A 27,196-nucleotide genomic window follows, 5' to 3' on the forward strand; every position below is an offset into this window, starting at 1 on the left:
TTTTAGAGCAGAGCTACAGATTAAAAATGCCCAAGGTGAAGCGGTCAAAAGTCTGGCTGTACTTCACAGCAAAAGATGCAAACTCAGCAGCCTGCAACAAGTGCTTTAAGGTGATACTGTGCAAACGAGGTAACACCTCGAATCTGATGAAACACCTGGCGACGCATAGCGTTTTTTTAACAGCCGAGAAATGCACCGTATTTGATAGCTTGCTGCAAGCCCTCACACTGAGCACATCTACTGCGGGTGTAGTGCCTGTTATCGGACCCGGAGTTAGCAACATCCCCCAAGAACCCGAAGAGGAGAGTCCTGGCCCCTAGCCCTGCCAGTGTAGAAGAAATGATGACGGATGATGATGGCAGCAGCCGCCGTTCTTCTCTGGGCGAGTAGCTTAATGTTGTTTGTGTGTAATTTACGTTGAGTAGGCTAACCACATTATTAAATTAATACCTGTAAGGTGAACTAGCAAACACCGTCGTAGTTACATGCGGCTGTCTTCTTGTTTGATGGCAGATGCTCCCTTCACCCTGGCCAAAAAGGCTAAAATGACCAAAGAAAAAGTGGAAAACAGTTAAACATGAGAGGTTTTTGGACAAAGTTTGTGTTTTTTCCATTGTTTAAGCACTGCTTCCAGCCAAGAGTGATACCATATATGCCCCATAGCTGCAGAAAAGGCTAACATTGTTATCTTTTTACAAAAAAAAACAGCTGAACAGGAGAGGTTTTTGGACAAAGTTTGTGTTCTCCATTCTTTAAGCACCGGTTCGAGCACTGTTTAAGCACCGGCACCGTTTCAAAAGTACCAGTTTGGCACCGGTATCGGATAAAACCTAAACGATACCTATCCCTAGATAGGTTGGGCCATGAAGGATATACCTGACCCATCCTTTAAATCTGGGGAAAAGGGAGGACGCATTTGTCATCGTCGTCGAATTTGGACAGCCTTCATTGCGTCGCTGTGATGTAATCGGCCTACAAATGCAGTCTCCAAAGGATGCGGCCCCTGAATTTGGACACGGCTACCATACCCGAGACTGCTTCTTCTTTGCCGTTTAACCGCAGCTGACATCCTTGTAGATGCATTGGTGCCATCTTCTGTTTCAGTCCGTTATTACACTCTTAAATCCTGCTACTTATTCCTGCGTCTTTCAGGATCTTACAAAGCTTCAAATATTGCGTTGACTATTAAATTAGTCATCGACAATTTTGAGAGTCGATGTAATCGTAACTAGTCGACTAATCGTGGCAGCCCTAATAGCGCGTCATCCAAACTATGCAGCAGATTCATGACGAACCTCGTGGTTGTTATTAACAAATGGATCACCTCAGAGGTCCTTTTGACTGCAGTTTGGTCCACTTTTTGGCATCTTTTGTTAGGAAATAGATTGACTCACCGAGTGAGTTGTGAAAATATGACGCGAAAATGCATTTATGTGAATTGCTCCAAAAAACTAAAAAATTGTGGAAAAAAATGAGGAGGATAAAATACTTTTTTTTTTTTTTTTAACCCTCAGCGATGTCACAGGAACCAAATAATTTGGACATCCATGCAGCCAATGACATCAGATTTGAAAGCAGGTATCCATCTTTTATATACAGTCTATGTGTTGGGGTAGAAAATGTAAATGCCGTGTGTTGTGGTAAAGTAAGAATGATCAAAGAGGAGACACACAATGACACATGCACATAAGTCAAAGGAAGCATGTTTCTTTTATAAAAGATTCACATATTGGTAATTAAAATAATAAAGTTCTTAATTATACCCGCTTTATCCCAAAAAAAAAAAGTAGTTTCAGGAAAAAAAAGCCAAAATCATCAAATCAAACGTTACTTTCTCTGTAAATGATGTAACCAGCTTCAGTTTCATTGGACCACATTCTGATTATTCCGCCACAAAAATCACCAAATGACACTGTTACACAGGCAGAGGACACGCTAACCATCAACAGTGGTTCTGAAAACTAAGCTAAGCCTAATGAATAAGTTAAACCGCCCATTAATTTATAGATTTAAATGTCAACAGTGCTAATACTTACACCAAACATTAACATGATTTCCAATATTCAGTGTAACTTCTCCACTTGGTGCTGTAGTTTCAGAGCTGAAGCTCATTCAGACTCTGAGCTTAAACAGGACAGGAGTACCTGTTAGAGCGTTAAACACCCCGAGGTGAAGGCGGCAGCCACTGGGCTACGTGGCAAATGTGGCTTGGAAGAATAGTTAGAAAGGCCCACCCTCTGGTTCTTTGCTCCTTTGTTACACTGGGTGACTGATGTGGCCGTAACACTAACAGGCAGTCAGACTAGTTCCTGGTGAAGACAATCAGTCGGTCCAGTTTCCCTTCACCGGGCGTGGCAGCTGGATTATGTGTGCTGTTGTAATCGCAGAAGAAAAGTAAAACACGCCCTCCTGGTTTCGTCTCTCCTTGCTTCTCCTTCTCAGCTGAGGCACTTTTGGTGTGAGACTTGTCACAGCGTTGTTATAAAATTAAAAAAAAACAAAAACCTTCCTCTGATCCAAACCTGCTTACATCCTCCTTTATGTTTTCACATATAGTGTGAAAACATAAAGGCAGTCCAGTCCTCCTTTCCTTTCGTGTCTTCGTGTCAGCACGACCTCCCGCGGCTGCTGTAGTTTCAGCCGTGTGTCCTACGCCCTGCTGGGATTGGGGGAAGGCTTGCCTTCGTAGCCGTACAGGAAAGTGGCCGCGATGACTAAAACGGCCCCGAGGAAGAAAACACTGCAGGCAAGAGCAGAAAACTCATTGAGCTCAAAGAAAGAAAAGCGAAAAGGAAAAAACTGAGAAAAAGATAGCGACTGCTTTCTTTACCTGGTTGGGTCAAAGTCCTGCAGCAAGAAGTACGATATCAGCGTTGACAGGATGATGGAGAGTGACGTAGCGAAGCCCTTGAGGATGTTGTCTGCGTACTTGATGACCGCTGCTATGACCAGACCACCCAGGGCCTGAAGAGAAAACAAACACAGAGACACAGATGGACAGAGGCATGACCTGTAGGGCCAACGGGGAGTCCGAGCCCCAGCTTTAAACAGTCTGTTAGCCCAGAAGTTCGACAATATATGCGACAGCACAGCGAGTGAAAGTTACCTGCAGTGCTACAACAGTCCAGGTGACCGTGTTGTATCCCTGAAACATTCCAGACTCCCTCACTCGCTCCCCATCATAGGCCATCATCCCGAAGAGCCCGAACACCAGGCCGAACATCCCTGAAACGCAGGGACGGAGCACTTCAGAGCGACATTCCCAACACTGCTGTTTTCTATTATTTAAGTAATAATAACCAAGAATATTTCCACTAAAATCAGGCCTAAATTAATGATTAAATTCTCGTTTTTGATCGTCTTTCTTGTTCCTGCTGCTGAGCCTCTGAGGTTTAACACAGGTGAAGATGCTGTAAGCTCAGTGGGAATCGCAGGAGACTCAGCACATACTCACATGTTCCAGGATAAAAATAAACTAGACAGGAACATTAAACTAACAGAAACATATCGGAGGGTAAAAAGCCCAGCTGGCTCCCCAAGCAAAGACCCGAGGAACCGCTGCACACATGGGAGCTTCCTGGTCCATTTATCACTTTTAAGCAACAGCATCTCAGATCATTGTTCTTCTGGCCTCCACATTATTTTTCCATACTTTTTACTGCGCTGGACTGCGTTTCAAGAACATATACAGGCTGTATATCAGTTCACAACTGATTTGCCTGGTGATAGATACCAACCCAGCTGGATGTTGCGGACCCACACGCTCTGTTTGCTCTCTTTCAAGATCTTCTCAAAGTAGACACCAGCGAAGCCGCTGGAGAAGCACGCCACCAGCACTGCGGCGAGGCCGACGAACTGGGAGCCAGCAGACGGGGCCTCCTTCTCGGAGGCAGAGTCAGAGGGCCACTGCAAGCACAAACCGGAGAGCCTTAAATTTTAACAGGTGAAAAAAACTCTTTCAAGCTTTCTTCTCCCCACATGTACGATTAGGAAGTTAAATCGTAACCCAACAAACATTTCAAGGAATGATTATCCACCTCAAAATGTGGCGAAACAGTCCAAAGTGTGCTTTGTGTGTTTCAACTTCCTGCAGCACAGCAGCTTTTAGGTTTTAGTTTTTAAAAGACTGACAGGGCAGCGTCAGAGATGCTCAGAGGCCAATTTGACAGAACCAGACCAGATCTCACCCCCAGCTCTCTGGCTCTAAACGTGAGTCACTCCCTACAAGCTGCCGTGAGAAACGTCCGTCTTGGAAGCAGAAACAAGCTTCTTTATTGGTTCAATACTTAAGTACACTTTATCCAGGTTCACCCGTTTAAAGGTCACAGTTACTTTGACTAGCAGGTGGGTCCTAAAACAGGCAGGCACAGCTATCAGTGAACTGGAGTCACTGTGTTTTTTGGAGCATTTCTGATGCAGTTACGTTAAAAATAATGGGACCTGCTGCTCGAAAAGCATTGTTTACTTTACAGTTGAGGAGCAGGTATCGGCCCCTGTGTATTACACCCACACAGTCTATGATACTGGCTCATGACTTACACCTCTCATCCACATTCAGTCACCCAAGCTTCCAAACAGGAGCCAATGGGTAACACCGCTATGGCCTCCTCCATCATTTAGATACAGTCTATGATAACTGCGTGGAGCAGACTTCTCTTCTCTTGCACATCTCCTGCTGAATAAAAGTACATGCTGCAAAAATAACAAGTGCTACACAATCCAGTGTGTCACAGGGTTCGATGTGATGATGTCCAGAGAAAACAAACAAACCTGGGCTGTGTATTTTACATCCAATGAAACATCCAGCGGATACAACGTGCGCCTTCCAGAGAATCTCGTATGTACTTAGTAAACCGGAACTTTGTGTAATGATTATCATTCACAGTGAAGTCTCACTGAATCCCTCATGCCGGGTACCTAATATTCAGACACGGCATCGTCACAGCTTTGCTGCGTTGTGAGAAAGCTGCAGAGTGAGACTTCTAGTGTGATGTGCTGCAGTAAGCAGGAAAACACAGGCATTAATGCACAAAAAAGATGATGCTGAGCTTTGAATGTGCAGAGGAAGAAATCTCACACTTTCATCTTCGGATAAATAAAGATTCAGGACAAAGTGAAGCTATTGTTTGGTATATTCCTCCAACATCAGCACCATCAGCTCCGCAACAAACCTCGCTGGGTGAAAAGTAACAGCACCAGCTTGGAAACGAGCAGCGAAACAGAAGCGGGGTTTCTCTGCAGACTCTGTTTTCTGTGTGTTTGTAGGGTCTGAGATGGAAACAGAACAGTTGCTCTTTAGCATCATATCTGACGTGAGTGCGAGCCTTCGCGGAGTGCCGCTGATAAGCCACGGTCACTCCTGCACATACCTTGGACAAACTGAGATCCGTTCGCGGCTAAATATTTCTCAGAATAAGTGTAAAGCCAACTGATTGCCATTTTCTTTGTTTAGCCGAGGAGGAGGAGGTGATATGAAAACAGTCATTCCTCCTCTGACACATCATTCATCAGCAGCCAACATTTACTCAGTCTTCTAGTACAAGCCTCATTATTTATTTGGCCTTTAAATATCAGAACAAATAAAAAAAAAACAGCACACTCAGTGAGTAAATGCTCAGCAGACAAAGAGGACTAAAGTGTCAGCTGCGTGCACACACTGCTTTTTTCCAGTCTCTCTCTGAGCTCAGTGAACATAAGTAAAGTAGCTGACTGTGATTTGAATACACAAATCCATTTTACTTCCTGAATGTCTTTTTGTCAGCCTCAAAACATCTCTGAGCTCGCCTCCTTCAGCCTTAGAGGTGCATTTTCATTCTTGCGTTTTATATCTGACTGTCTCTAAACATTTAGCTTTTTTAAGAGAGCAAATAAAAGATGCAACGATCAGCTGATTGTCTCAAGAAATGGTGAAACAGTGATTCGAGATGCACGGCACCTGCACGAGGGCCACGCCAGCCATGAGAATCAGCAGCGAGAGCCACTGGTACACGCCCAGCTTGCGGCCCAGCATGGACACCGAGAACAGGGCCGTGGTCAGGATCTTCAGCTGGTACGTCACCTGATGGAGACAAAGGAACAAGCGATCAATCCTCCGGTCGTCACGGCGGTCATGAGGCCCGCAGATTAACCTGCCGTGCTGCTTACCTGGTAGGTGGCTGCGTCCAGGTTGGAGAGGGCGACATACAGCAGGTTGTTCTGCAGTGTGTAGATCCCCGAGGGGATCGCCAGCTTCAGTGTTTCTACGGGTTTGTGAATGATTTCCTGACGGAGGACACTGTTGAGAGCGCGCATGCTGTAACCTGCAGCGTGGAAAGAAGACACAAATCACACGTATAGATTATAAATTCTAACCAAGCTTGGAGCTTTAGAGTGAAATCAAAGTACGCAAAGATGACTGAGAACTTCGGTGCCTCTTGAGGATTCCCCGTCACCGTTTTTAATATTCAGAAAGTAAAAAGAGAAGTGGTCTCTCTGGCCCAAGCTGTGGCCCGTCGCAAGAAACACATCGCCTGACGAGCTCCTGTTAGTCCAGGCTCAGAAATCCAACTTTACAGCCAGAGCCAGGAACTTGGATTTTAAATAAAACAACCAAGATATGATTGCAGTGTCGACTTTTAGCTTTAAAGTCACAGCCATCACCAAATCCTGCGTCTCCTTCCTTGAGATGTTCCGTGAGCCCGGCACGGCAGCTATCTTTACTTTCTTCTGCCTCCAGTTTAGTGTTTAATAGCTGAAAAGCTTGAAGTGACATCAGCTGACTGCCCTGGCGGTTAAGACCATCACATTTCTTTGCTGTGAGAACCTCTCGGGCTGCTTTTGCAGCATACTCAGGCTCTTAAGACAGTTTTGTTTTGCAGCATTTGGCTGAATCTGAATTCATCCGGCTGCTTCTATCAGCAGTCACATCATCAATAAGTGTGAGTGGGCTGGTTCCGGTGACTAAGACCCGGACGTACGCGCCCAGGTCATAATGCCGCTTCCACTGCGGTTGACAGACAATGTCCTATTTGTTCAGATCATGAGTTGTTTTTCTCCTCCTCCATATTTTTCTCTTCCCGTCATTCAAGTTCAAGTTAATGAACGTCTGTTTCCTGAGCACATGTTAATAATTAATGTTAATGATAATAATTCAATAACAGAACCGGTTAAGTGGCTCAGACTTTTACTGGGCACTGAAAAAAAAATATCACAAAAACAACAATGAAATACTTTGAGGGAATACGCCTCACCTGGCTATGAAACAGTTTCAGGCAGTCGTCCAATTACTTCTGAGTAGGGCTGCCACGATTAGTCGACTAGTCACGATTACGTCGACTATCAAAATCGTCGACGACTAATTTAATAGTCGACGCGACGCGTCGTTTGAAGCTTTGTAAGATCCCAAAAGACGCAGGAATAAATAGTAGGATTTAAGAGTGTAATAACGGACTGAAACAGAAGATGACAGCACTGCATGTACAAGGATGCCAGCTGCCTTTAAACCTCGAAGAAGAAGAAGCTCTGTCCCAGAATTCATAGCGCGGCCCAGCTCAGTTTCCAACGATGGCGGCAGCTAGTTAGTTTTAATACTACTCTTATTATTCTTTCTGGGTCACAAAATAAACGTTTAACATATTTTCAGGCGAGAATGTAGCTGTGTAAACTTCAAATATCTGTTCAGTTTATCAAGACACCGCATATTTTCAAAAGCACTCCGACGTTTTCGGAGATGTCTGTTACCCACCAGCTCGATAGCGAGCCGGGGTTCAAGGCTCACTAGAACTGGTGAGAACACCGGACTCTGGGCAAATCGTTTTCAAACCCACTGCTGTCTTTCGCTACTCAGGTTAAACATGATATACAAGTCACTTAGATAACTTAATAATGTTATTGTTTGGCTTTTTTCAGTATTTTATTTGTTCCTGAGTAAATCGGCTGATTTTATTTAACTCCAGGGAAACAATCTGCACATTTCATTAAAATTTAATAAACTACCATCTTGTCTTTATTTTTAGTTAGCACATACCTTAAACACTTCAAGCTGTAAGCTAGTGATAGTTATATAAGAGCAGATGCATGCTGGTGGATGCATGATCTGATTAGTTGACTAATCACAAAAATAATCGGTGACTAGTCGACTATCAAAATAATCGTTTGTGGCAGCCCTACTTCCGAGCCTCTGAAAACAGAGACTGTGTCTAAAAACATCTGTATTTGCTGATCAGTGAATGAAGTACTTTTCAGTTTTCAGAAAAAAAGACTGCTATTATCCAAAAACGAATTCTGAGCCTCACTGATCCAGAAAACCCACCAACTGTAGTTTCAGCACGTCAGGAACAGTCCACCAAACCTGACTGCAAATCCTCAGGCTGCACGCACACTGACACATTTCCAATTTAAAGCAGGACTCTCAGTTTCAGTCGTGTTAAAAAAGATTCTGTCTGAAATAAGAGGCCTGTAAACGAGTATCACGTGACCATCTGTGCACACGAGATGTTTGAAACTCTGCAAAGAGACAAAGATCAACAGCACGTGTGAGGCAGTCACGACAGAAAACCCAGACACAAAGCAAATACGGCACCGGAGCGAAGCAAGGCACAGGGAAACGAAGACCCACGGGTGGAAGATAAAATAACAAGACACTAGAGGGTTGTTTTTTGTTTTGTTTTTTTGGACTGATGATATCCAATCAGGAAGCTCACATGGACGTGCGAATCCCTGTTTTCTGTAGTTTTAGTGAAAGTTCTCAGAATTCATCCTGATTACCTCAGAAACAGAACCTCTCAGGTAATCGGGAAAAAATGACCTCTGATGAAGCAAACATCAGTAAACTCTGAACAGATGAAGTTATTAACAAACACAGAACTGAAGCTGAAATAAGATAAAATCACTTTAGTCACAAGCATTCACAGTGCTGGTCCTGGATCACTGGATCAGTTTGAACTGCCTTCCTGCTGCAGGAGCTGCTCAGCCACAAGCATATTTAACATTTAAATCATCTTTCATGTTCTGGGATTAAACAACAAGCCCAGCATGATTTGTGCTTTACAGATCAAAGAAGCCAGACCTCAGACGGCACCGTGATGGTTCCTGCTCACATCCAGCTGGACTTGTTTGAGCATTTATAACACTTCACTGTGGCCTAAAGTTTATCACACATGACAGGACCGGTGCCGGGACCGGGAGCTGTGTACACGGACTCACTGTGCTCCTTGAAGACCAGCAGGACGCAGGTGAGGATCTTCATGACCTCGGCCACCACCACCGCTGACGAGGCCAGGTACCGCGGGCCCTCGGCCTGCAGGGTGCGGGAGTAACGCATGGTGAGCACCAGGGAGGTGGTCTGGAACACCAGCACACCCAGTGAGAGGTACTTGAGCCGGGGAGAAGCCATGGCCACGTTTCGGCGAGCAGCTGGAGACTGAAGATGAGCAGAGGAGAACAGAGCCGGGGGGTGCAAGAACAGGAGCAGGTGTTTTACTCCGAGGCGGTGGGAAATGCCGACGGTTGGTCTCACCTTTCGGTCCGCTCACCAGTAACTTCGCAGACGCTCAGTTCGGTCTTGCGCTGTCCGCTCTCTGCGGCTCCTCACACGGACAGATGGACACGGTGCTGGCGGATCACCACAGCTGTCAAAACAGCAGCTCAGGTCCTGGCGTCCATTGACCCGCACCGGATATCAACCGCCCGTTAACTTTTCAGCACGCTCACACCGACCAATGCATCACGACCCGCCATCCCGCTTAAAACGTCCACCAGAGGAAAGAGTAAATTGCACGGAGAGTCTCCACGGGGAAGAAAACTCCAGCCAGGTGAAGATAAGATCCCGGACGACTTCCGCGTTAGCAACTCTTCTTCGTGTTGTCGTCGTTTTCGGGTTCGTGTGAGACTCTGCCTCCTGCTGGGCTGACACGGAACAGCACCTCGGCAGGATAAACGGGAGAAAACTCCAAACAGAAAATATCGGACTCTATTATTATTATTATTATTATTATACATTTAAACGATTTGCATTTTCAGTAAAGGTTTTAAACTTCTGAAGTTAATGAGATGGAACATTTTTCTCAATGCCTGACCATTTATAGTGCATTTCAGGGTCGCGGAGGTGGGCTGGAGCCTATCCCAGCTGCCATAGGGTGAGAGGCCAGGTACATCCTGGACAGGCTACCAATGAAATAAACTACAGTATATACATAGAAACACACTGAGGCATGTAATAGAATTTAATCTGTCTCCTTGGAAGGATTCTTACATTAGTAGGAAGCAAAAAGACTCCTGACAGTATTGTATCTCCTGGACGAGATTTGGTGCGTGTCTGTGTGTTTAAGTGTGGTAGGGTATGAGTTAGTGTGTGTGTCTGTAAGCCATAAAGGAACATGCAGAAAGCGAGTGCGTCGGCATTCTCACACTGAGGTTTGGTGCTGAAAACAGATGTTCTGATGGTGCAGATGTGAATAATAATAATTAAACAATGTCACATCAGCCGCAGACAACCATGCACACCTATAGGCAATTTAGAATAACCATTTCACATAACCTCCCGACTGCACGTCTGGACTGACATGCAGTCGGTCTGAGGAAGCCAGAGAACCCACACAGACATGCAAATGCCACACGGAGAGACACACATATAACACAGAGGAAAAGAAATACACACTTAATATCTTACAAGTTTTACTGTGACCTACAGACGTCCACAGACCTCTGCAGGCTCTCTAAATCTGTCTTTACACCAGTGATCATGTCACCACCACTGAGATCTTCTTATTTAAAAGCCTATTCTTGGTTTGTATTCAGCAGAGAAATGTTGGAAGTTACAAAGTCCCAGGATCCACTCATCTGTCCCAAAGGTTCGCACTGAATTCAGGTTTGCAGCGCCTTCCTTGAATAATCTGCAGAATCAACTAAAACTTCAGGAATGTAAGGTGATTATAGATGACTTGGATGCAGTAACTTCAGGCCGTGTTAATATTTCCTTTGTTTAAGGTATTCATCCTTTATTGACAGTGCAGCTTATACATTTTGATTGTTTCTGTGTTTTATTTTCATATCTTGTACTTGTTGCATGGATTTGTGCGTAAAGTCTTTTTGTTCTTCCTGGTTATATAAAATTCAAAATGCTGTATTTTGTGTTTATTATCTGATGTTTGGGCCCCTGTTTATGAGCATTTCACAAATGCCTCATTTACATGCAATCGTGTTTTCAATCGATCTGTGTAACTGTAAAAAGCAAAAGTATTATAACTTAATTATCTGTAGGCATTGCATGTCCAATTTTCTGCCTTTGACCTGCGGAGCAGTACCCAGAGACACTGCTGTAGTTTCAAATGCAGATTTAAAGGACAGAAATGACTCAGTTTGGCTTCTTTGGTGTATTTATGTAGTGATGCAACAGTACATAAATACATGTGAATTATATGAAAATACTCTATCCAAATCCCAGGCACTGTGCAAACCTTTGTGCTTTATTGGCAGTACAACGTCTGCACTGTGCGTCTGAGGAGGGATTAAAGAGCATCCATGTGTGCATAAAGAAAAGCACTGTATACACGTGGCTTTAAGTGCTCAGTAGGAACAGAAATGTGTTATATGAATACCATCCATTTACCGCTTACCAAGATGATTCATGCAGATGAAGCCTGAATCAATTAGTACAAAACAATAAAGCCTCTGAATCAAGTTTAACCTTCAGAAATGGCAGATTTACCAGGCCGAGCAAAAAACACGATGCTACATCTACCAGGTCTAACATGGAGGCCCTAAAAAAAATCCACCTGCAAATGACACACCAGTAAAAACCTGCCGAGACACGAAGATGCTCCAGGACAAGACAGCACGTGCACTCGTGTGTGGAGATCTTGGCTTTATTTCAGTAAAGCATTCGTTTGATCATTTGTTTTGTTTTTTTAATCCAACAGATTTGATCAGGTTTAGTTCTACAACACACAAACACGGTAACAACTACTTCATATTGCAGGTATATTACGGGCTATTTGGTTAACAGAGAAGAGTACAGTAAACTTAAAAAAAAACATTTTATATACAGAATATAGACATGACCTCATAACCTTGCATATGCACTGGAGCTGCTGTGATTCATACAAAAAAAAGTTATCTGATGCCTGAGCGCCCCTACATTCGTACAAACGTGGATTTGGGGAGTTTTCAGGCCGGGTCTACAAATACAACTCTGCAGAAAGGTGCAGCTTTTGTGTGTCTGACTTTCCAAACAAGAACAACAAATGACAAGTTTGGACACAGGTTTCATATTTTTGGCTGGACAAAACAAAATTTGGTATGTGAGATTTTTCTGAACGCTGAACGATTGTCCTTTTTTGTTTTAAACACAGCAGCCACATAAAAGCTCAACATCGACCTTAAGAAAGAAGACAAGTGACTTTCTCCTTCTATGCACGATTTACGACCGTTAGAGGTGCGGAGACGCACTGATTGTAGCTATGGTTATATAACTTTGGAAGAGACGCTATTTATAACAGAGGCACTTTAAAGACGTGGCGATTTGCCTCGGCGAGACTCAGAATTATACAGGAAGTGTGCACCGTATTCATATAAAAACAAAACAAAAGACATGCTAAGCTCAGATATAACGAGCAGAAGATGCTCGGAGTGTCTGTACATTTTCATATACAACATACTGAATCTGGTGACAAACTAATGTACGCTTTTCAGTATTAATTACTCAAATACAGCTGTACCACCTGCAGAGAGACAACCGCACACTCTCATTACACCACCCAAGGACTGCAGCGACAGCATGCAGGTGGAGCTCCATTTTCTGACCTTTTGAAGTGTGCAGGCAGATATTTGATGTTTAGCAGGTGTTACTTTCATCAAACCTCTGAAATACTTTGAAAACTTTCACATGACGAGCGCAGACCCACGCAGCACCGCCCAGCAGGCCTCGCCGTGCGTTTGCTACATGCACTTGTTGTTCTTTCTGATCGTACAGCAGCCTCTCAGTGCAGCTCCCCTTTAACCCAGCGAAAGCACGAATGCAACAAACGTGGTTTTCCTTTGAGAGTAAAAATATCCACTGAATATGACCCATCGTATTAAAGTGAATGGTTTCAATGAGGTGTTAGTACTGGCAGGTTTAGTACACTGAACAGAGACGGACGATCTCAATGCAGGAAGTGCCCAGTCTTTTCTCGCCGGTCTTTTTTTAATCCCGCACCAGCTGGTCAGAAGTTCCTCGATGATCAGTTTATGTGTTTGGTGCCAAAACATGAAAAGTCTCGATCCAGCCAGCAGAGAGCAAAGGCTGCCTCACTGGACTTAGAAGAACTCGATCAGAGAAAAACTCCAAAAGACTTTTACTCAAAAATGTTTAAGAAACTATACAGAGTCTTCTGAAGTACAAAGAGAAGATAACATAAGAGGTGATTGATTATTATAGAAGAATAAGGGATTAAAGGCAGACGTGAGAACGTACTGATTGTGTTACTATGAGTACACAGAAGCCCCAAAGTCAGTCGGTTTCTGCTTTCTTCCTCTTCCGCCTACGCAAACACCTGCATGTTTCCGAGCTGAGGCTGCTGAGACGCCTGCGGCATCTGCTGCGACTGCGGCTGCAGCTGCACCTGCTCTGGAATGTGTGTGTGGTGTGATGACGGCAGTGTGTGGTGGGAGTTCCCCAGAGGGGTGGGGCTGGTGGTGACGTCGGACCAGTCCGAGTTGGAGTGCGGGGAAGAGGAGGACCAGGGGTCGGGGGATTCCGGCGAGGGGGTGAGATACGGGTGCTCGCTGGGCGGGTGGGCAGAGTGGCTGGGCGTGGTGCCCTCCGAGCCCGCTGTGGTGTAGCTGTGCTGCGAGGGAGGCGTTGGGTATTTATCCACCGGGCTCTGCATGGTCGGGTATGAGGGCAGAGCCCGAGACTGGCCCTCGATCCCTGCGTGGCCTCCGTGGCCGACAGTGTGTGGGTGCTGCAGGGTGTGAGGGAGCCCGTGAGCCATGGCCATCTGATCAGAGATCTGGTATATCATCCCCGGGGTGCAGTGGAGGTGCCCCGGAGCCTGCTGGGAGTGACTCTGAGTCTGGTTCTGACCCTGGGACTGCGTGACTTGCACCTGCCCCTGCTGAGGCTGCTTCAGCATGGTCTGGCCTGCTCCGGGAGTCATCATCTGGAAGGTGACGATGGGCGGCAGCTGCTCCCTGGTCACGGTGACGTTCATGGGGGTCAGCCCGACGCCGCAACCCTGGCCGTGGTGCTGGGCCATGCCGGGGTGGGATCCCGGGATCTGATGAGAAACCAGGCTGAACATGGGGCTGTATCCGTGTTTGCTCATGCTCACCCAGGTCTGCTGCTGTCCCAACATGTGGCTGACAGGGGGCAGCATCTGTCTGGAGGTGGGGCTGCTCAGCAGGGGCGGGGAGTTTGCCGTGGTGGAGACGGCAGTGGAAACGTCGCCTGCGTAGGAGTGAGGAGACTCCAGGGAGTCGACGGGCGACATGGTGACGGAGCTCTCTGGAAGGCCTCCTGCTGTCTTCACGCCATTGGTGCTTCCTGCTGCCGTGCCTCCTCCATTACCTGCTCCCACCCCAGCACTTACAGCTGCCCCATCTCCTCCTGCAGGCTTCTTCCTTCTCTTTGCCTTCATGTCTTTCATTTCTTTGGGCCCTCCACCAACACCTCCTACTTTTGTGCCCCCGCCCCTCCTGCTCTTCTTCCCCTGTGGTCCAGGGCGCATGCCAATGTAGCCTGCTCCATTTGCTCCACACATAACAGATGAGTTTCCTCCTCCACCCATGTGATTAGGCCCATTGTGGGGACTGTGAACCAGATTGTACTGATCCAGGAGACGGACGATGTCGTGGTGCATGCGTTCTTGAGCCGTATCGCGGGGAAGCCGATCCAGATGATCAGTGATGTCGCGGTTGGAGTAGTGGTCGAGGAGAACCTGTGCCGCCTCGAAGCTGCCTTCCCGGGCTGCAAGAAACAACGGGGTCTCCTCCTGAAAGAAGCAAAGGGAGCGGTAAGCACAGCGTAAGGAGCTCCTATTTTAATACGAACAAACAGGAAAAGCAGGACCGGCTCCACAGTTTGTTTACACGGTCAGTTTAACCCATACAGGGTGTGTCAGACAGCCGACACCAACAAACACAGAGCAGCTTTTTAAATCTTTGACAGATTTTAAGGAGAAAATATGTTTCTGCAAATAAAGTCTGCTATTTTTTCTTTACAGCTCTATTTCATAACTGTCCTTGTGTTTGTTGTGATTTATAATCAGCACATGAAAACAAAACATCTCACCTTATTGTCTTGCATGTCACGATTGGCTCCGTTCTTTAAAAGCACAAGTGTAGCCTCCACATTATTGACTGCAGCTGCCCAGTGCAGAGCAGATTTACCTAAAATGATGGGAAGATGAGAGAAGAACCAGAGCCGCATTAGCCAGAAAACTATTATTACTGCTAAAATTACAGCTAATAATGTAAACGCAGCAAGTCCCTGCGTTGGGATATGCTTGTCCTGCTAACATACTACATTAAAACTCACATTCTTTATTGAAGTTATTCACACATTAAATACGAAAAGCTTCAGACAAAGAAGAGGATTAGTTTTCTGACCGTGGTCGTCCACAGCGTTGATGTCAGCGTGGCAGTGGATCAGCTCTTCCACCATGCCCTCCACAGCCAGCCTGGCCGCCAGGATCAGTGGAGTTGTGCCGTCGTTCATTCTGGCGTCCAGCTCCGTTGCACGGTTACGGATCAGAATCTGAAAGGGTGCAAAGACACAGTGAACAAAACGCGACTGGCCGTCACACTGATCTGCACCAGATCGCAGAGGCATCTCACCTGAAAGACTCCCTGAGCGTCAGCCGCCACAGCAGCGTGCAGCGGTGTCCTCCCCATGTTGTCGTGGGCATTTGGATCTGCTCCGGCGTCCAGCAGCCTCTTAGCGGCGTCGGCCCTGGCGTAGCGGGCAGCCAGGTGAAGAGCGGTTTCTCCGGTACGATCGGTCTGAGCAATCAAAGACGCGCCCTGAGAGATCAGGTCCGAGATGACGCTCGGTCCCGGTTCATCTCCGCTCTCTTCCTCCTCTTCTCCATGCAGGCTGCAGTCCGGGGCGGCACTGCGCAGTGATGCCAGCATCAGCGGCGTGAAGCCGTCTGAAAGAGTGAAGATTCATTAGCGAGACAGATTTTTGAAAAATTATCAAATCTAAAGGTTTTTGTTCCCCTCACCGGGTCCCTTCACGTTAACGTCCAGACAATCAGTGTCCAGGTCGGCCTGAGGAGGAGTGAGGCTGATGTCAGCAGCTTTGCGATGCTGCAGGGTCCACTCTCTTCGATCTACACCTCCGTCCAGAGCGATGGGCAGCAAGGGCTTGTCTTCAGTCTATAAAAAGCAACAGATCTCAGAGTGAAACTCACAAAGACCAAAGCCTTTCCGTATGCGCCAAAGTCATTATTGTTCACTTACTCTCGGTTTCTTGGATGGAGCCTCGTCTTCCAGCCATCTCTGACTTTGACTTCCATCAATCATGCTTCCATCAGTCTTGAAATTCCTGATATAGAAACAAAAGCAGCTTAGAAGACAATGACTCTCATCCTGCTTGTATCTGTGTCATACTCTACGGTCCCCTGAAAGCTCATTGCGGTCATTTCAACAACAACCTTCTTGCATTACAGCATGTATTTCACCTGAGCACATTCAACCTCTCCACCTTGTTTTACGCACACGGTGTTCATTTGTACGTGAACTCACTTCATATCAAAATCATCTTGTCCAACAGGCTCTCTCCTCTTGTCATTTGTAGCAGCCATGAAGCCGTCAGGCAGCCACAGCACGCCGTGTTTGTGTTTCCTTTTGGCTGCTAGCATCCCGAGCACCAGGATGAGCAGAATAACCACCACTGCCACTCCAATCAGATACATCAGCGGTTGTGCTGGAGGTGGAGGTGGGGAAGAAATGCCTGAATGGTACAAAGACAAGTGTAAATACAGAGGTTTTAGGTTGAAAATGGATATAAAGCACTTATATTCCATTCATTTCTGAATGACAGATTTACTTACTGTCAACAGACACTAGAGGGTAAGGGAGGTCAGCCTTGATGTGGGCTGCTGCAATGAAGGAAGCGACTTCGTCTGTGCTTGAAAAACAGTGAGAGGGGCTCTGGGAACATTTGCGGTTATCTATTTCCAGGTGCACCTCGGAGCTGTGCAATTAAAAGTGAAATTCAGTCGCTGGTAAGCAAGAAATTTGTGATTCATTTGGCAAAGAAGTGCACAGACAAGAAATTACACATCTGTCGTATCCTTACCCAATAACCTCCTTGTGCAGCTCCCGCTTGCTTCTCTGGGCATGTTGTCCCTGTCCCTTCGGTGCTCCGAAGTACGGCAGAACCATTGGTTCGTTGTTTTCGTTCAGCTTCACCTGAACGTTGGTGTGCAGCAGAGCTCCTAGGTAGCGCAAGAAGCCCCTCAGGTCTCCCAGCAGCTCCTTAGGCTGCAGGCGGACCACGAGAACCAGTGTGCCGCCCGCAAAATTGGCAGGAATGTCAGAACAGTCCAGGCCGTCCCAACTGCAAGCCTCCGTATTGCAGCTCTGGTCGCAGATTTTATTACCATAGTGGTCCGCGCAGTACCGGTCGTACCTTACATAGAAATCACAATCAAGAACAAGAGGTAAGGATTTGATTTTAAACACATGTTTACAGAAGAGTCAAGGGGAGAGTCACATACTTGCACGAGGAGTTTGAGGTTATTTGGCACTCAAAGCTGTCAAAGAGGCAGCCGGGGTTGTCACACTCCTTATCGCAGTGCCCGTTCTTAAAGAGATCCCAGCAGGGAACAGAGGCCTTGCAGTTTCCCCACGGCTCCCTCTGAAGCGAGCAGTCCCCTCCGTCCCACTGACATTCATGGTTGTTACACAGATCGTCACAAACGTTGTCTCCTGCTTGCCTTGCACAGTCTTCGTACGGACAACTCCGGGGCGTCGGCGTAATCTGTCTGTTCTCGCAGTATCGTCCGGAGAAGTAGAGCGGGCAGCGGCAGCTCACCTGGAACGGGTATGCCTGGTCTTTCACGCAGGTTCCTCCATTTTGGCAGGGCAACGGACATCTCACCTCGCAGTGTGGCCCGCTGAAGCCCGACCTGCACTGACAATACAGATGGCCGGACGCTATCTTCACACACTGCCCGCCATTCTGGCATCCTTGTTTTGCACAGTCCTGCATTTCCCCACAGTCCAACCCGGTATAGCCCTATAAAACACAACATGCTGTTTAGGTGTGATAGTAAGGCAGTAGATATTACTTTATCAGGCAAACTTTTACAACAAGCATTTAGTTTCTCCTACAAGACTGTTGCTACTCTACTGTACCTGAGCCATGGTGTGGCCCTCTGAAGCAAGCATGAGAACAGACAGGGAGCAAGAGGTTAGTGCAGAGAAAAAACACGCACTGACGTTCAGGCAGAAGAACGACAAACAGCCAACCTGCTGTTATGTTACACGCCACAGATGTGACAGTTGTTGTGGCCGTAGCTACATGGCAGCATAATCAAAGACAATCATTAAAATTTATACGTTTTTATAGGCTTTTTTTTTTTTAGACAAACTAGCTTATGAAATGTGACAGTGTCATCCCTCACCCTGCTCATCCAAGTACAGCAATACTTATATATGTGTAGAATAACTGATCTGTAGCCTGTGGTTACATTTCTGGAAAAACAGGCTGTATTATGTTCCTGCTGGTGTGTGAAATGAAGAGCATGTAGAGTGAAACATGAAGTTGTGTCATCTTTACAACACAGCATCTCACCATTATCATGAGTAATTCATTCCATTATTCATTTTCTACACTGGATCAGTTTCAGAAGCTGAATGGAGGTAACCACCTTTGCCTTTTACTGTTCCCTGCTGTTTTCTGCATAATCAAAGAAAAATCTGGATTTCTTTATTAAAAACAGAGAAGGCTCGTCTTTCTCTAGCCTTATGGCTGCCTGCCCTTTTCCATTTGCTGTTATCACCAGCACTTACAGGACAAACTCATGGAGGAGTGTTTAAGGAATAAGAATGAAACCAGTAGTTATTAAAAACTGATGAGCACAACGGGCAAATAACAAGAGCTGTAAAGGCCATATGAGGGATAAAGAGGAGATCGCTTACATTAGAAAACAGCCAGCTTTAAAGAAAACTTACACGAGGACAAGAACAGCTGTAGCCATGCACCGAGCTCATGTTCATAGAGCAGACGCCTCCGTTGCGGCACGGACTGGACAGACAGAGATCCACCATGGATTCACAATGACGACCTGAGGAAACAAACACATTTCGTCGCCTTTTAAAAAAAACAGCAAAAATTACTTGTGGTGCTGTTGTGTTGTTTTCAGAGGTTAATGTGAAAATACCCGTGTATCCAAGGCGACAGCGGCACTGGTAGTTATTGACCAACTGGATGCAGTCGAGGCTGCCGTGACTGTGGCAGGGTCGAGTCTTGCATTCGTTCAGATCCCCCTCGCAGTGGTCACCAGTGAACCCCGCCGGGCAGTTGCACTTGTAACCGCCCACGCCGTCTTCACATTGTCCTCCATTCTTACAGAGAGGCTCCAGAGAGCCAGGCTTGGGGGCACAGTCATCCACGTTAAATTGACACTGGAGTCCTATGACATAGAGAACAGACAGCATTTAATTTGCTCTCAGTTTTAATTTTAGATCCATCAAAAGAAACTTTTTAGAAAAGTACAACATCCAATCAACATTTCCTTTCCCCCGTCAAGAACAACTAAAGAAGCAGGAAAGGTTATCCTCAAACATTAGCATCACTTTCTGTCCATACTTTAACTTTAAAGCTTCCTCAGCTGTTAAACGAAACTCCTATTATGTGCACGTACCGTGTGTTCCAGGTGGGCAAGCGCACTTATAGTGATTGATGAGGTTGATGCATGTTCCTCCGTTTAGACAGGGCTTAGAGTGACATTCGTCCACATCATACTCGCAGTTCACCCCCTGGTAGCCTGGTTTACACTGGGACAATGAAACAAAACACAGAGGTTAGGCTCAGTTGTTTGCATATAGAACCTGAACATAAAACCTGCCAACACATGCACACATATCAAGCTGAGAGTGCACTTACTACGCATTCATACGTTCCCTGATAGTCCTTGCATGTAGCACCGTTGCGACAAGGGTTTGACTGACACTCGTCGACCATGTCTTCACAGTAGCTGCCTGTGTATCCTGGCTGGCAGTGGCACTTGTGGGAATTTCCCACATTCTCACACCGGCCAGCATTCTTGCATACATTCTCCAACTGCAGACCTGCAGCCAAACACATATGATGAGTTTACCGTGTACAGAGGCAGCCTACTACAGTGATTAAACTGTAAGCAGGAAGGTAACAAAATCCTCGGGCTACATTTAGCATTTAAATTTTCCTTGCAATAATATAAACAGTAGGTCATTATCACTCTTGATATCTCTGCCAAAAAAACACTTCCTCACCTTTCCTGGCGGCAAAATCCTGGCACGACTGGTTGGGCACATCACAGTAACGTCCAGTCCATCCAGGCTGACAGTGGCAGGTCCAGGAAGTTGCTGTCTGTGAGCAGGAGCCACCATTATGGCAGCGCACCTGGCTGCACAGGTTCACATAGTTCTGCATACAAAAAGAAGGTTTTAAAATCATTTCATAAAAACAAACCAGCACAACTCACAGTGCCTTCGATGACATCGACTGTTTAAAACAAGACAGCAAATATGAGAGATCTGAGTGCACAAGGCCGCCTGTCGTGGCTCTACAGAAAGCAACGAAGCAGTCTCCAAGTAGATGCGCCAATGGTATCAATTTGAAACTCATAAGTAGCTTCGTTCTCAAGTTCACAAACTTGGTGTCAACGCTGCACCCCAGCGGGGTGATGACAACACCCCATTAGCCTTTTAAAATGTGTCAACTCTCATTGTACCTACAAAGGAATTACAGAATTATGCAGACCCACACTGCACACTTACCTGGCAGTTCTGTCCACTGTATGCCATCGGACAGGTGCAGCGGTAGGTACCCAGACCGTCAGTGCAAGTGCCTCCGTTCTTGCAGGGCTGAGAGTCGCACTCGTTCTTCTCATACTCGCAGAATTCACCGTAAAAACCCGGATGACAACGGCAGGTAAATTTACCGATGTCATCGATGCAAGACCCGTTATTGAGGCACGAGCTGGACGGAGGAAGAAAAAGAAAACAGGGCTTTAGGCGGGGAAAGTCTTTAAAATTTACTGATGCAGAAATATGTATGTATTCGTACTCAGGTCGCACATATTGGGAGACAGCATCTCTCGTGTCGACAGGGCGCTTACCTTTCAGTACACTCGGGGATGTTGTTTTCACACAGTATGCCGTTAAAGCCGGGTCGGCACTTGCATACAAAGCTGTTGACGTAATCCTCGCAGGAGGCGCCGTTTCTGCAGGGATGGCTGGCACACTCGTTAATCTCAACGTCACAGCGCTTTCCCTCAAAACCTGGGCGACAGTCACAGAAGAAACTCCCGACTTCGTCCCTACAAGAGCCTCCATTCAGACACGGGTCTGCAGAACACAGACGAGAGGAGGAACAGGCTCACTAAACCAGTCACTGAATAAACAAGCACACATCTGAGCACGGCTCAAACTGTATGAGCACCTTTGGCTTTTATGAGCTATTATTAAATAACCGCTGATGGTTATTTATTTTAAACGTCATTAAATTAAATAAAAGACTGGTGGAAGTTACGATGATATTGGATCCAAAGACAATAAAGTGACCAAATTAAACTCACTCGGTGAGCAGTCGTCAATGTTTATCTGGCAGTTGTGTCCACTGTATCCAGACAGACAGTTACACATGTAGCTCCCCAGGCTGTTTATGCACCGACCGCTGTTTCTGCAAGGGTTGTTCTTGCACTCGTTTACATCATCATTGCAGAGCGCACCTACGCAAGTGTGCACAAAAACACAAAAAGCAAAAACAGTTGGAACGGCAAAATTTCAGCGGTGATACGTAATATTAGAAATGTAGTTCTAATATTACGGCTGACAGCCATCATCAAGCACACACACAAATGCATGCCGACGAACACATACCTTCCCAACCACTAGGACATCGACAGGTGAAAGAGGTGTAATCTGGAGTTGGGTGGCACACACCTCCCCTTTTACATGGATGGGAGGCACAGGGAACTTGTTCCACCTCACAGTGTTTACCTATTTTCACAGAGATTTGTAATAATCAAAACATGCATATGGAAATATTCTCCAAAGTGATATCTAGACAGCAGCTTAAAATTGTGACATTACAAGCGAGTAAATGTGCCATCACTGACCTGTGAACGGCAGACTACATTGACAGGTGTAGCCGTTGTCTAGATCTAAACAGACGCCTTGGTTCAGACACGGGCCAGATGCACATTCATCAATGTTCTTCTCACAGTTAATACCTGATCAAAGAGGAGTCAACAATAACGTGTCAGACTTGATGTTTTGCTGATATCGGCAAAGTTTCTCAACAGAAACCGAGTCTGCTGAATCTGGAAATTTCTCTGAGCACAGGCATTTGACACAGGTGCGAAAAGGAACCTCTGCACTGTGCATCAATTCAGAAAGGACTGGAGGAGATTTTTAAAATACTTCTTATATAAAACGAAAGATAGCGGTGGCTTTACCTCCAAAGCCAAGTTTGCACTGACAGGTGTAGCCGTTGTGTCGATCCACACAGGAGCCACCATTAAGACATGGGTTTGACTGACACTCATTCTTCTCCAGCTCACAGTGCTGTCCTTCCCAGCCAGCCTGACACTCACAGCGGTACCTTCACACAAAGGAAAGATGTCACAGTAACAGCATTAGCTCCTGCATATATATGTGAAGAGATGTTAAATTTAAAAATGCTGACATGCTGGAAAAAACAATGCCTGCATATCTATCTGAAGTAAGTGCAAATTATCAATAGTGAGAAAATTAATTGGATGAAATTCCCACTATAATAAAAATGACTGTATCTTATCCCAATAATGTAAAACACAAAACACCAGTATAGACATAACTTACCCGTGTTGCTGTTCGACACAGTGTCCGTGCTGACAAGGCTGATGAGCACAATGGTCTTTACCAGAGAGGCACAGAGGGCCGTGGGTGCCGGGTGGGCAAAGGCAGTGGAACCCGTTGACTTTGTCTTGGCAGGTTCCCCCGCTCAAACATGGATTTGACATGCACTCATTAATGTTGTCTTCACAGTTTACTCCTGTTAGAGAACAAGTTAAAGGTAATTAGTAGCATCAAAAGGGCACGTGATGATTTCGGGCCACTTTATCCTGCCTTAGCTTTGAGGCCTTTTATACATGTTCATGAGGCAAAAACGTACCTGAATATCCCGGGGTGCAAACACATTTGTACTTGTTGATGCCATCCTGGCACTTTCCATGAACGCAGGGGTTGCTGGCACAATCGTCCTCATTGATCTCACAGTTCACACCTGAGCAGAAAGTACACAAAGACAAAGTCGTGTAACAACAGTCGGGTTTAAGAGTTTATCCTTTCACTAGAATATATAAAAGTGGCACAATAAAAGAATCTGATGATTAATGCGAGTAAGGAGTTGCATTAGAGGAAAAGTCGATGAGCAGCTGTTATAAAATCTACGATCTTTGAACCAGCTGGCTGTTGTGACTTAGCCTGAGACCAGTTTTGGGACGTCCGGCACACCCAGCAGACTTCATGTTCTGTGCGGCAGCCTTTGATCACAAGTATATATGGATTTTAAAAAGCTAAACTGCTATCAGGTAAGTTTGTTTATCGTCCTTTTACATGTGGTCTCTATATGCCCCTCACACTGAACTCGGTTGTGCTCAAAGTCTCTTCCGCGAAGCTCTTCTTCACCACAGTCACCGACTGCTTGCACGTAGAGGACAGACAAATTTTAAAACTAACTTGGACAATGCAATAATTTTTCTCTTCACAGATACTGTACTGATCAGTACCAAAAACCTTGTTCCTTCCATTCAAATGCAGATAGACAGAATGTCATTTACCACCAGGGGGGGTAAGAGACCAGAGAAAAAAAGGAATTTAGCAATATGTGAGAAAATATGACCATATATATATACACATATATATATATATATATATATATATATATATATATATATATATTTATTTATTTATTTATTTATTTATTTTTATTTTTTTTTTACTAGACCACAGGAGTGCTTTAAAGTGTGACATCAGTGATTAGCATTAGAGCAATGATGATTAAATGTGAACAGAGTGAAGGAGAACAAAATAACAAAAACACTTTGAGAAGAGCGGAAGTGACAGAATGAAGCCTGAATGCAAGACTTCAGTACCAAGCCTTGGGGTGGTAAAAACACAATGAAGATCTTACTAATCCAGAAAGCAACGTGGGCTTAACCGCCTGACCGAGACTTGTGACTGCTACACTGAAGAATACTGTAGACTTCAAACTACACGAGAGGCTCTAGATGTGAGGGACCGGGATCTTTTCATTCAATTTAAGCAAGTCACCAGAAGACTCAATTACACGACTTTGGACTTAAACAGCATTTGTGAAATAGGTTATTTAGAAATGCTCAGAAGCACAGTTAGAGCTCATTTATACTTCTAAAAATGCTGTATGAGGAATGAGAACTAAAACTGTTCAGTGTGAACGGCTACTGCTGCAACTACGACTGCCATTAAGAGACTAACAACTATTTTAACCGCTCTAATGATTACATTCCTTTGTACTTTGGTGACCACACTATCGTGTTTCAGAATGACTTTTCATCACACTTCATTTTCTCTCAAGCTTTTCTCAATGAATAACGTCACAGTGTTTGTTCCACATATCACATGATACAATTTCTATCACATTGCACCATTAAATGAGATTCTGGAGAATCTTTGCAGCACACTCAGTACTTACCTGTGGTTCCAGGTAGACAGCGACAACTGTAGGTGTTAACGAGGTCAATGCATCGTCCTTGGTTCTGACAAGGGTTGCTGTGGCACTCGTTGAGCTGGATATTACAGATAGAGCCGGTGTATCCAGGATTGCACTTACAGGTGTAGGTGGCAATACCATCCTGACACACACCGTAGTGGCATGGATCTGGCTCGCAGTCATTGATGTTCTCCTCACACAGCAGACCGGTGAAGCCTGGGTAGAGGGGAATTTCTTACTCTCTGAACTGACTTTCAGCGACTACTTTCTGGGTCAAAAACATGTTGCAATTTCCGTTTACCTTCAGCACATTCACAATCGTATCCGTTAGGTCGGTCGATGCATTTGGCTCCATTTAAACAGGGCGTGCTGGAACACTCGTCTATGTCTATTTGGCACATGTCCCCACTGAAGCCTAGAAACATAACAAACAAAATTAATATATTGATAAGATTCATTAAAGGTTTAGTTTTTAAAAACAGGTTCAGTCGGCAGAAATGAGTCAGGGGAATGCACTAACACAGCTGAAGGTGTACCAACCTGCTGGGCACTCGCAGATAAAGCCGCTGACCTGATCGAGACATTTGCCTCTGTTCAGGCAGGGCGAGCTCATACACTCATCCACCTCGAGCTGACAATGATTCCCCTCATATCCTGCACAAGTACACAGAAACAACTATACAATTTCGCAACAACAAAAACACTGAAGGTCATGGATCAAGGACACAGAGCAAACTTTAAGTGGATGACACTGCTGTTATTTACTTTAAGGTTTGTGGTTAAATGCAAAATGACCCGTTTCTGACTATAAAACAGAATTTTCATGTGTGTCAATTTTCACATTTTGCTGTGTTAAAATATAACATTATTTAAAAAAATTACAAGAAATTTACCAGGCATGCAAATGCAGGTGTACTCCCCGATACGATCCAGACAAGTGCCGTCATTCTCGCAAGGGTTTGACGCGCACTCGTTTATGTCTTGTTCACAGCGTGGACCCGCGTAGCCTCGAACACAGTTACAGGTGAAGGAACCATCAGTGTTCACACACTGCCCACCGTGCTCACAGGGGTTGGTGCCTGCTGGTAAACAGCAGAGGTATATAAATAACAGCAGAGAACAGAGGCTGGCAGAGATTAAAGCTTATTTGCTGAGAAGACTCACCTATGCTGCACTCATCTCTGTCGTGGTTGCAGGTGGGCCCAGTATATCCAGGTGGACAGTTACAGTTGAACATACCAGTAATGGGATTGGTGTCACACTGAGAGCCCTCTCTGCAGGGATTACTGATGCAGGCATCATCAAGATGGCAGAGCAGACCTGAGGGGAACATTACATCAAATCGAATGAGTGAAAAAAATAAAAGACTTTAATGCAAACTATGGTGAGATAAAATGTCCCTGGAGAGTCTCCTGCACATGGTTATATACCCGTTTCAGAGAAAAACAAAGTCAATGCAAATTTGCTACTTGGGGGAGGCTTACCTTGCTCTAACGCCAAAACCGTGCTGACTAATCAGCAGGGTGAAAATGCAAAAACATATTCTATGGTATAATTAGACTGTTTTACAGAGTAACAGCTCAGTTTCATTTCCATGTGCAATATTCTTTAACAAAAACAGAGGCATCATGTGCTTAGAAAAACATCAGTTAAGGTTAGATGTGTTCCACAGAAAGCAGCATTTCTCTGAAGTACCAAGGAAAGGGTCAAGGAAATCTATAGTTTCAGTACGAACTCACGGCACCATTATTTACACTAGTGTTAACGTTGTGCAGGGTTTCGTATGAACGCCCACCTGTCTTTCCGTGAGGACACACGCAGATGAAGGATGCAACACGGTCTATGCATGTGGAGCCTTGGCTGCATGCAGCTGTTGCACAGTCATCAATGTTTTCAGAGCAGTCAGGTCCACTCCAACCATTGACGCATACACAGACGTAGCCGCCGGGCAGGTTGCTGCAGGTACCTCCGTTCTGACAGGTGTTTGGCTGCAGCCGGCACTCATCCACGTCCTCTGTGCAGTGCTGACCTGTGAGGGGGGGATTTAAAACGAACAGGTTAATCCTTTGCCTGCCACGTTACAACATGCTGAGCTTCTGACAGGGAACCAAAATACATAATTTTTCCTCATAGAGGGACTCAAATGTTGTAATTTTGAATCATTAATGCTACAAAACTCAGACAAGCCCTAGAAAGCTGCTGCCTGCATATTCACTTTGTAAACACAAGTGCTGTGGATGCCACGCAAATGTGTTAGCAGAGTTAGCAGTCCTCAGAAGTGTGTAG

General features: G+C 45.5%; 2 protein-coding genes across 4 annotated transcripts in view; both read right to left on the reverse strand.

Moving 5' to 3' along the window:
* Positions 1–1,691: 1,691 nt before the first annotated feature.
* On the reverse strand, positions 1,692–9,864 carry slc35a3a (solute carrier family 35 member A3a). 2 transcript variants are annotated; one of them, XM_084920572.1, is made up of 8 exons: positions 9,497–9,864; positions 9,184–9,400; positions 6,145–6,299; positions 5,936–6,058; positions 3,738–3,906; positions 3,107–3,225; positions 2,831–2,964; positions 1,692–2,740 (listed from the first exon to the last, which is right to left on the reverse strand). In XM_084920572.1, the coding sequence occupies exons 2-8, from the start codon at positions 9,371–9,373 to the stop codon at positions 2,650–2,652; spliced, it is 981 nt and encodes a 326-aa protein (XP_084776698.1). In that variant the 5' UTR covers positions 9,374–9,400; positions 9,497–9,864; the 3' UTR covers positions 1,692–2,649. The 2 variants fall into 2 exon arrangements, with proteins under 2 accessions (XP_084776698.1, XP_084776697.1); XM_084920571.1 differs by having other exon boundaries at positions 9,184–9,862.
* Positions 9,865–11,827: 1,963 nt separating this feature from the next.
* notch2 (notch receptor 2) overlaps positions 11,828–27,196 on the reverse strand; it is a 41,195-nt gene continuing 25,826 nt past the window's right edge. Inside the window, exons 7-35 of one of the 2 annotated variants that reach the window (XM_084920568.1) lie at positions 26,706–26,939; positions 26,075–26,230; positions 25,804–25,992; positions 25,451–25,564; positions 25,212–25,325; positions 24,893–25,126; positions 23,333–23,443; positions 23,020–23,212; positions 22,635–22,780; positions 22,296–22,409; positions 22,057–22,176; positions 21,753–21,905; positions 21,294–21,522; positions 20,953–21,154; positions 20,446–20,599; positions 20,078–20,262; positions 19,836–19,968; positions 19,353–19,604; positions 19,144–19,256; positions 17,685–18,205; positions 17,264–17,596; positions 17,016–17,158; positions 16,708–16,915; positions 16,423–16,507; positions 16,185–16,338; positions 15,796–16,109; positions 15,568–15,715; positions 15,251–15,348; positions 11,828–14,951 (exon numbers count right to left, since the gene is read on the reverse strand). In XM_084920568.1, the coding sequence (XP_084776694.1) occupies positions 13,500–14,951; positions 15,251–15,348; positions 15,568–15,715; positions 15,796–16,109; positions 16,185–16,338; positions 16,423–16,507; positions 16,708–16,915; positions 17,016–17,158; positions 17,264–17,596; positions 17,685–18,205; positions 19,144–19,256; positions 19,353–19,604; positions 19,836–19,968; positions 20,078–20,262; positions 20,446–20,599; positions 20,953–21,154; positions 21,294–21,522; positions 21,753–21,905; positions 22,057–22,176; positions 22,296–22,409; positions 22,635–22,780; positions 23,020–23,212; positions 23,333–23,443; positions 24,893–25,126; positions 25,212–25,325; positions 25,451–25,564; positions 25,804–25,992; positions 26,075–26,230; positions 26,706–26,939 (6,602 nt within the window). In that variant the 3' untranslated portion in view covers positions 11,828–13,499. The remainder of the gene's footprint in view (positions 14,952–15,250; positions 15,349–15,567; positions 15,716–15,795; positions 16,110–16,184; positions 16,339–16,422; positions 16,508–16,707; positions 16,916–17,015; positions 17,159–17,263; positions 17,597–17,684; positions 18,206–19,143; positions 19,257–19,352; positions 19,605–19,835; positions 19,969–20,077; positions 20,263–20,445; positions 20,600–20,952; positions 21,155–21,293; positions 21,523–21,752; positions 21,906–22,056; positions 22,177–22,295; positions 22,410–22,634; positions 22,781–23,019; positions 23,213–23,332; positions 23,444–24,892; positions 25,127–25,211; positions 25,326–25,450; positions 25,565–25,803; positions 25,993–26,074; positions 26,231–26,705; positions 26,940–27,196) is intronic. The other variant, XM_084920570.1, reaches the window with a different exon arrangement.

Source organism: Perissodus microlepis, chromosome 23 (genome assembly GCF_051167445.1).
Source record: "Perissodus microlepis isolate ML-2025 ecotype Zambia chromosome 23, ASM5116744v1, whole genome shotgun sequence".
NCBI lineage: Eukaryota > Metazoa > Chordata > Actinopteri > Cichliformes > Cichlidae > Perissodus > Perissodus microlepis.

What these genes read in the sequence shown, in the direction of transcription:
- slc35a3a (XM_084920572.1), bottom strand. Translation starts at nt 9,373, where the DNA reads ATGGCTTCTCCCCGGCTCAAGTACCTCTCACTGGGTGTGCTGGTGTTC. An exon ending in GCTGGTCTTCAAGGAGCACA is followed by an intron (nt 6,300 to 9,183) that starts GTGAGTCCGTGT and finishes TCCACGCTGCAG; the next exon opens with GTTACAGCATGCGCGCTCTC. An exon ending in TGGACGCAGCCACCTACCAG is followed by an intron (nt 6,059 to 6,144) that starts GTAAGCAGCACG and finishes TGTCTCCATCAG; the next exon opens with GTGACGTACCAGCTGAAGAT.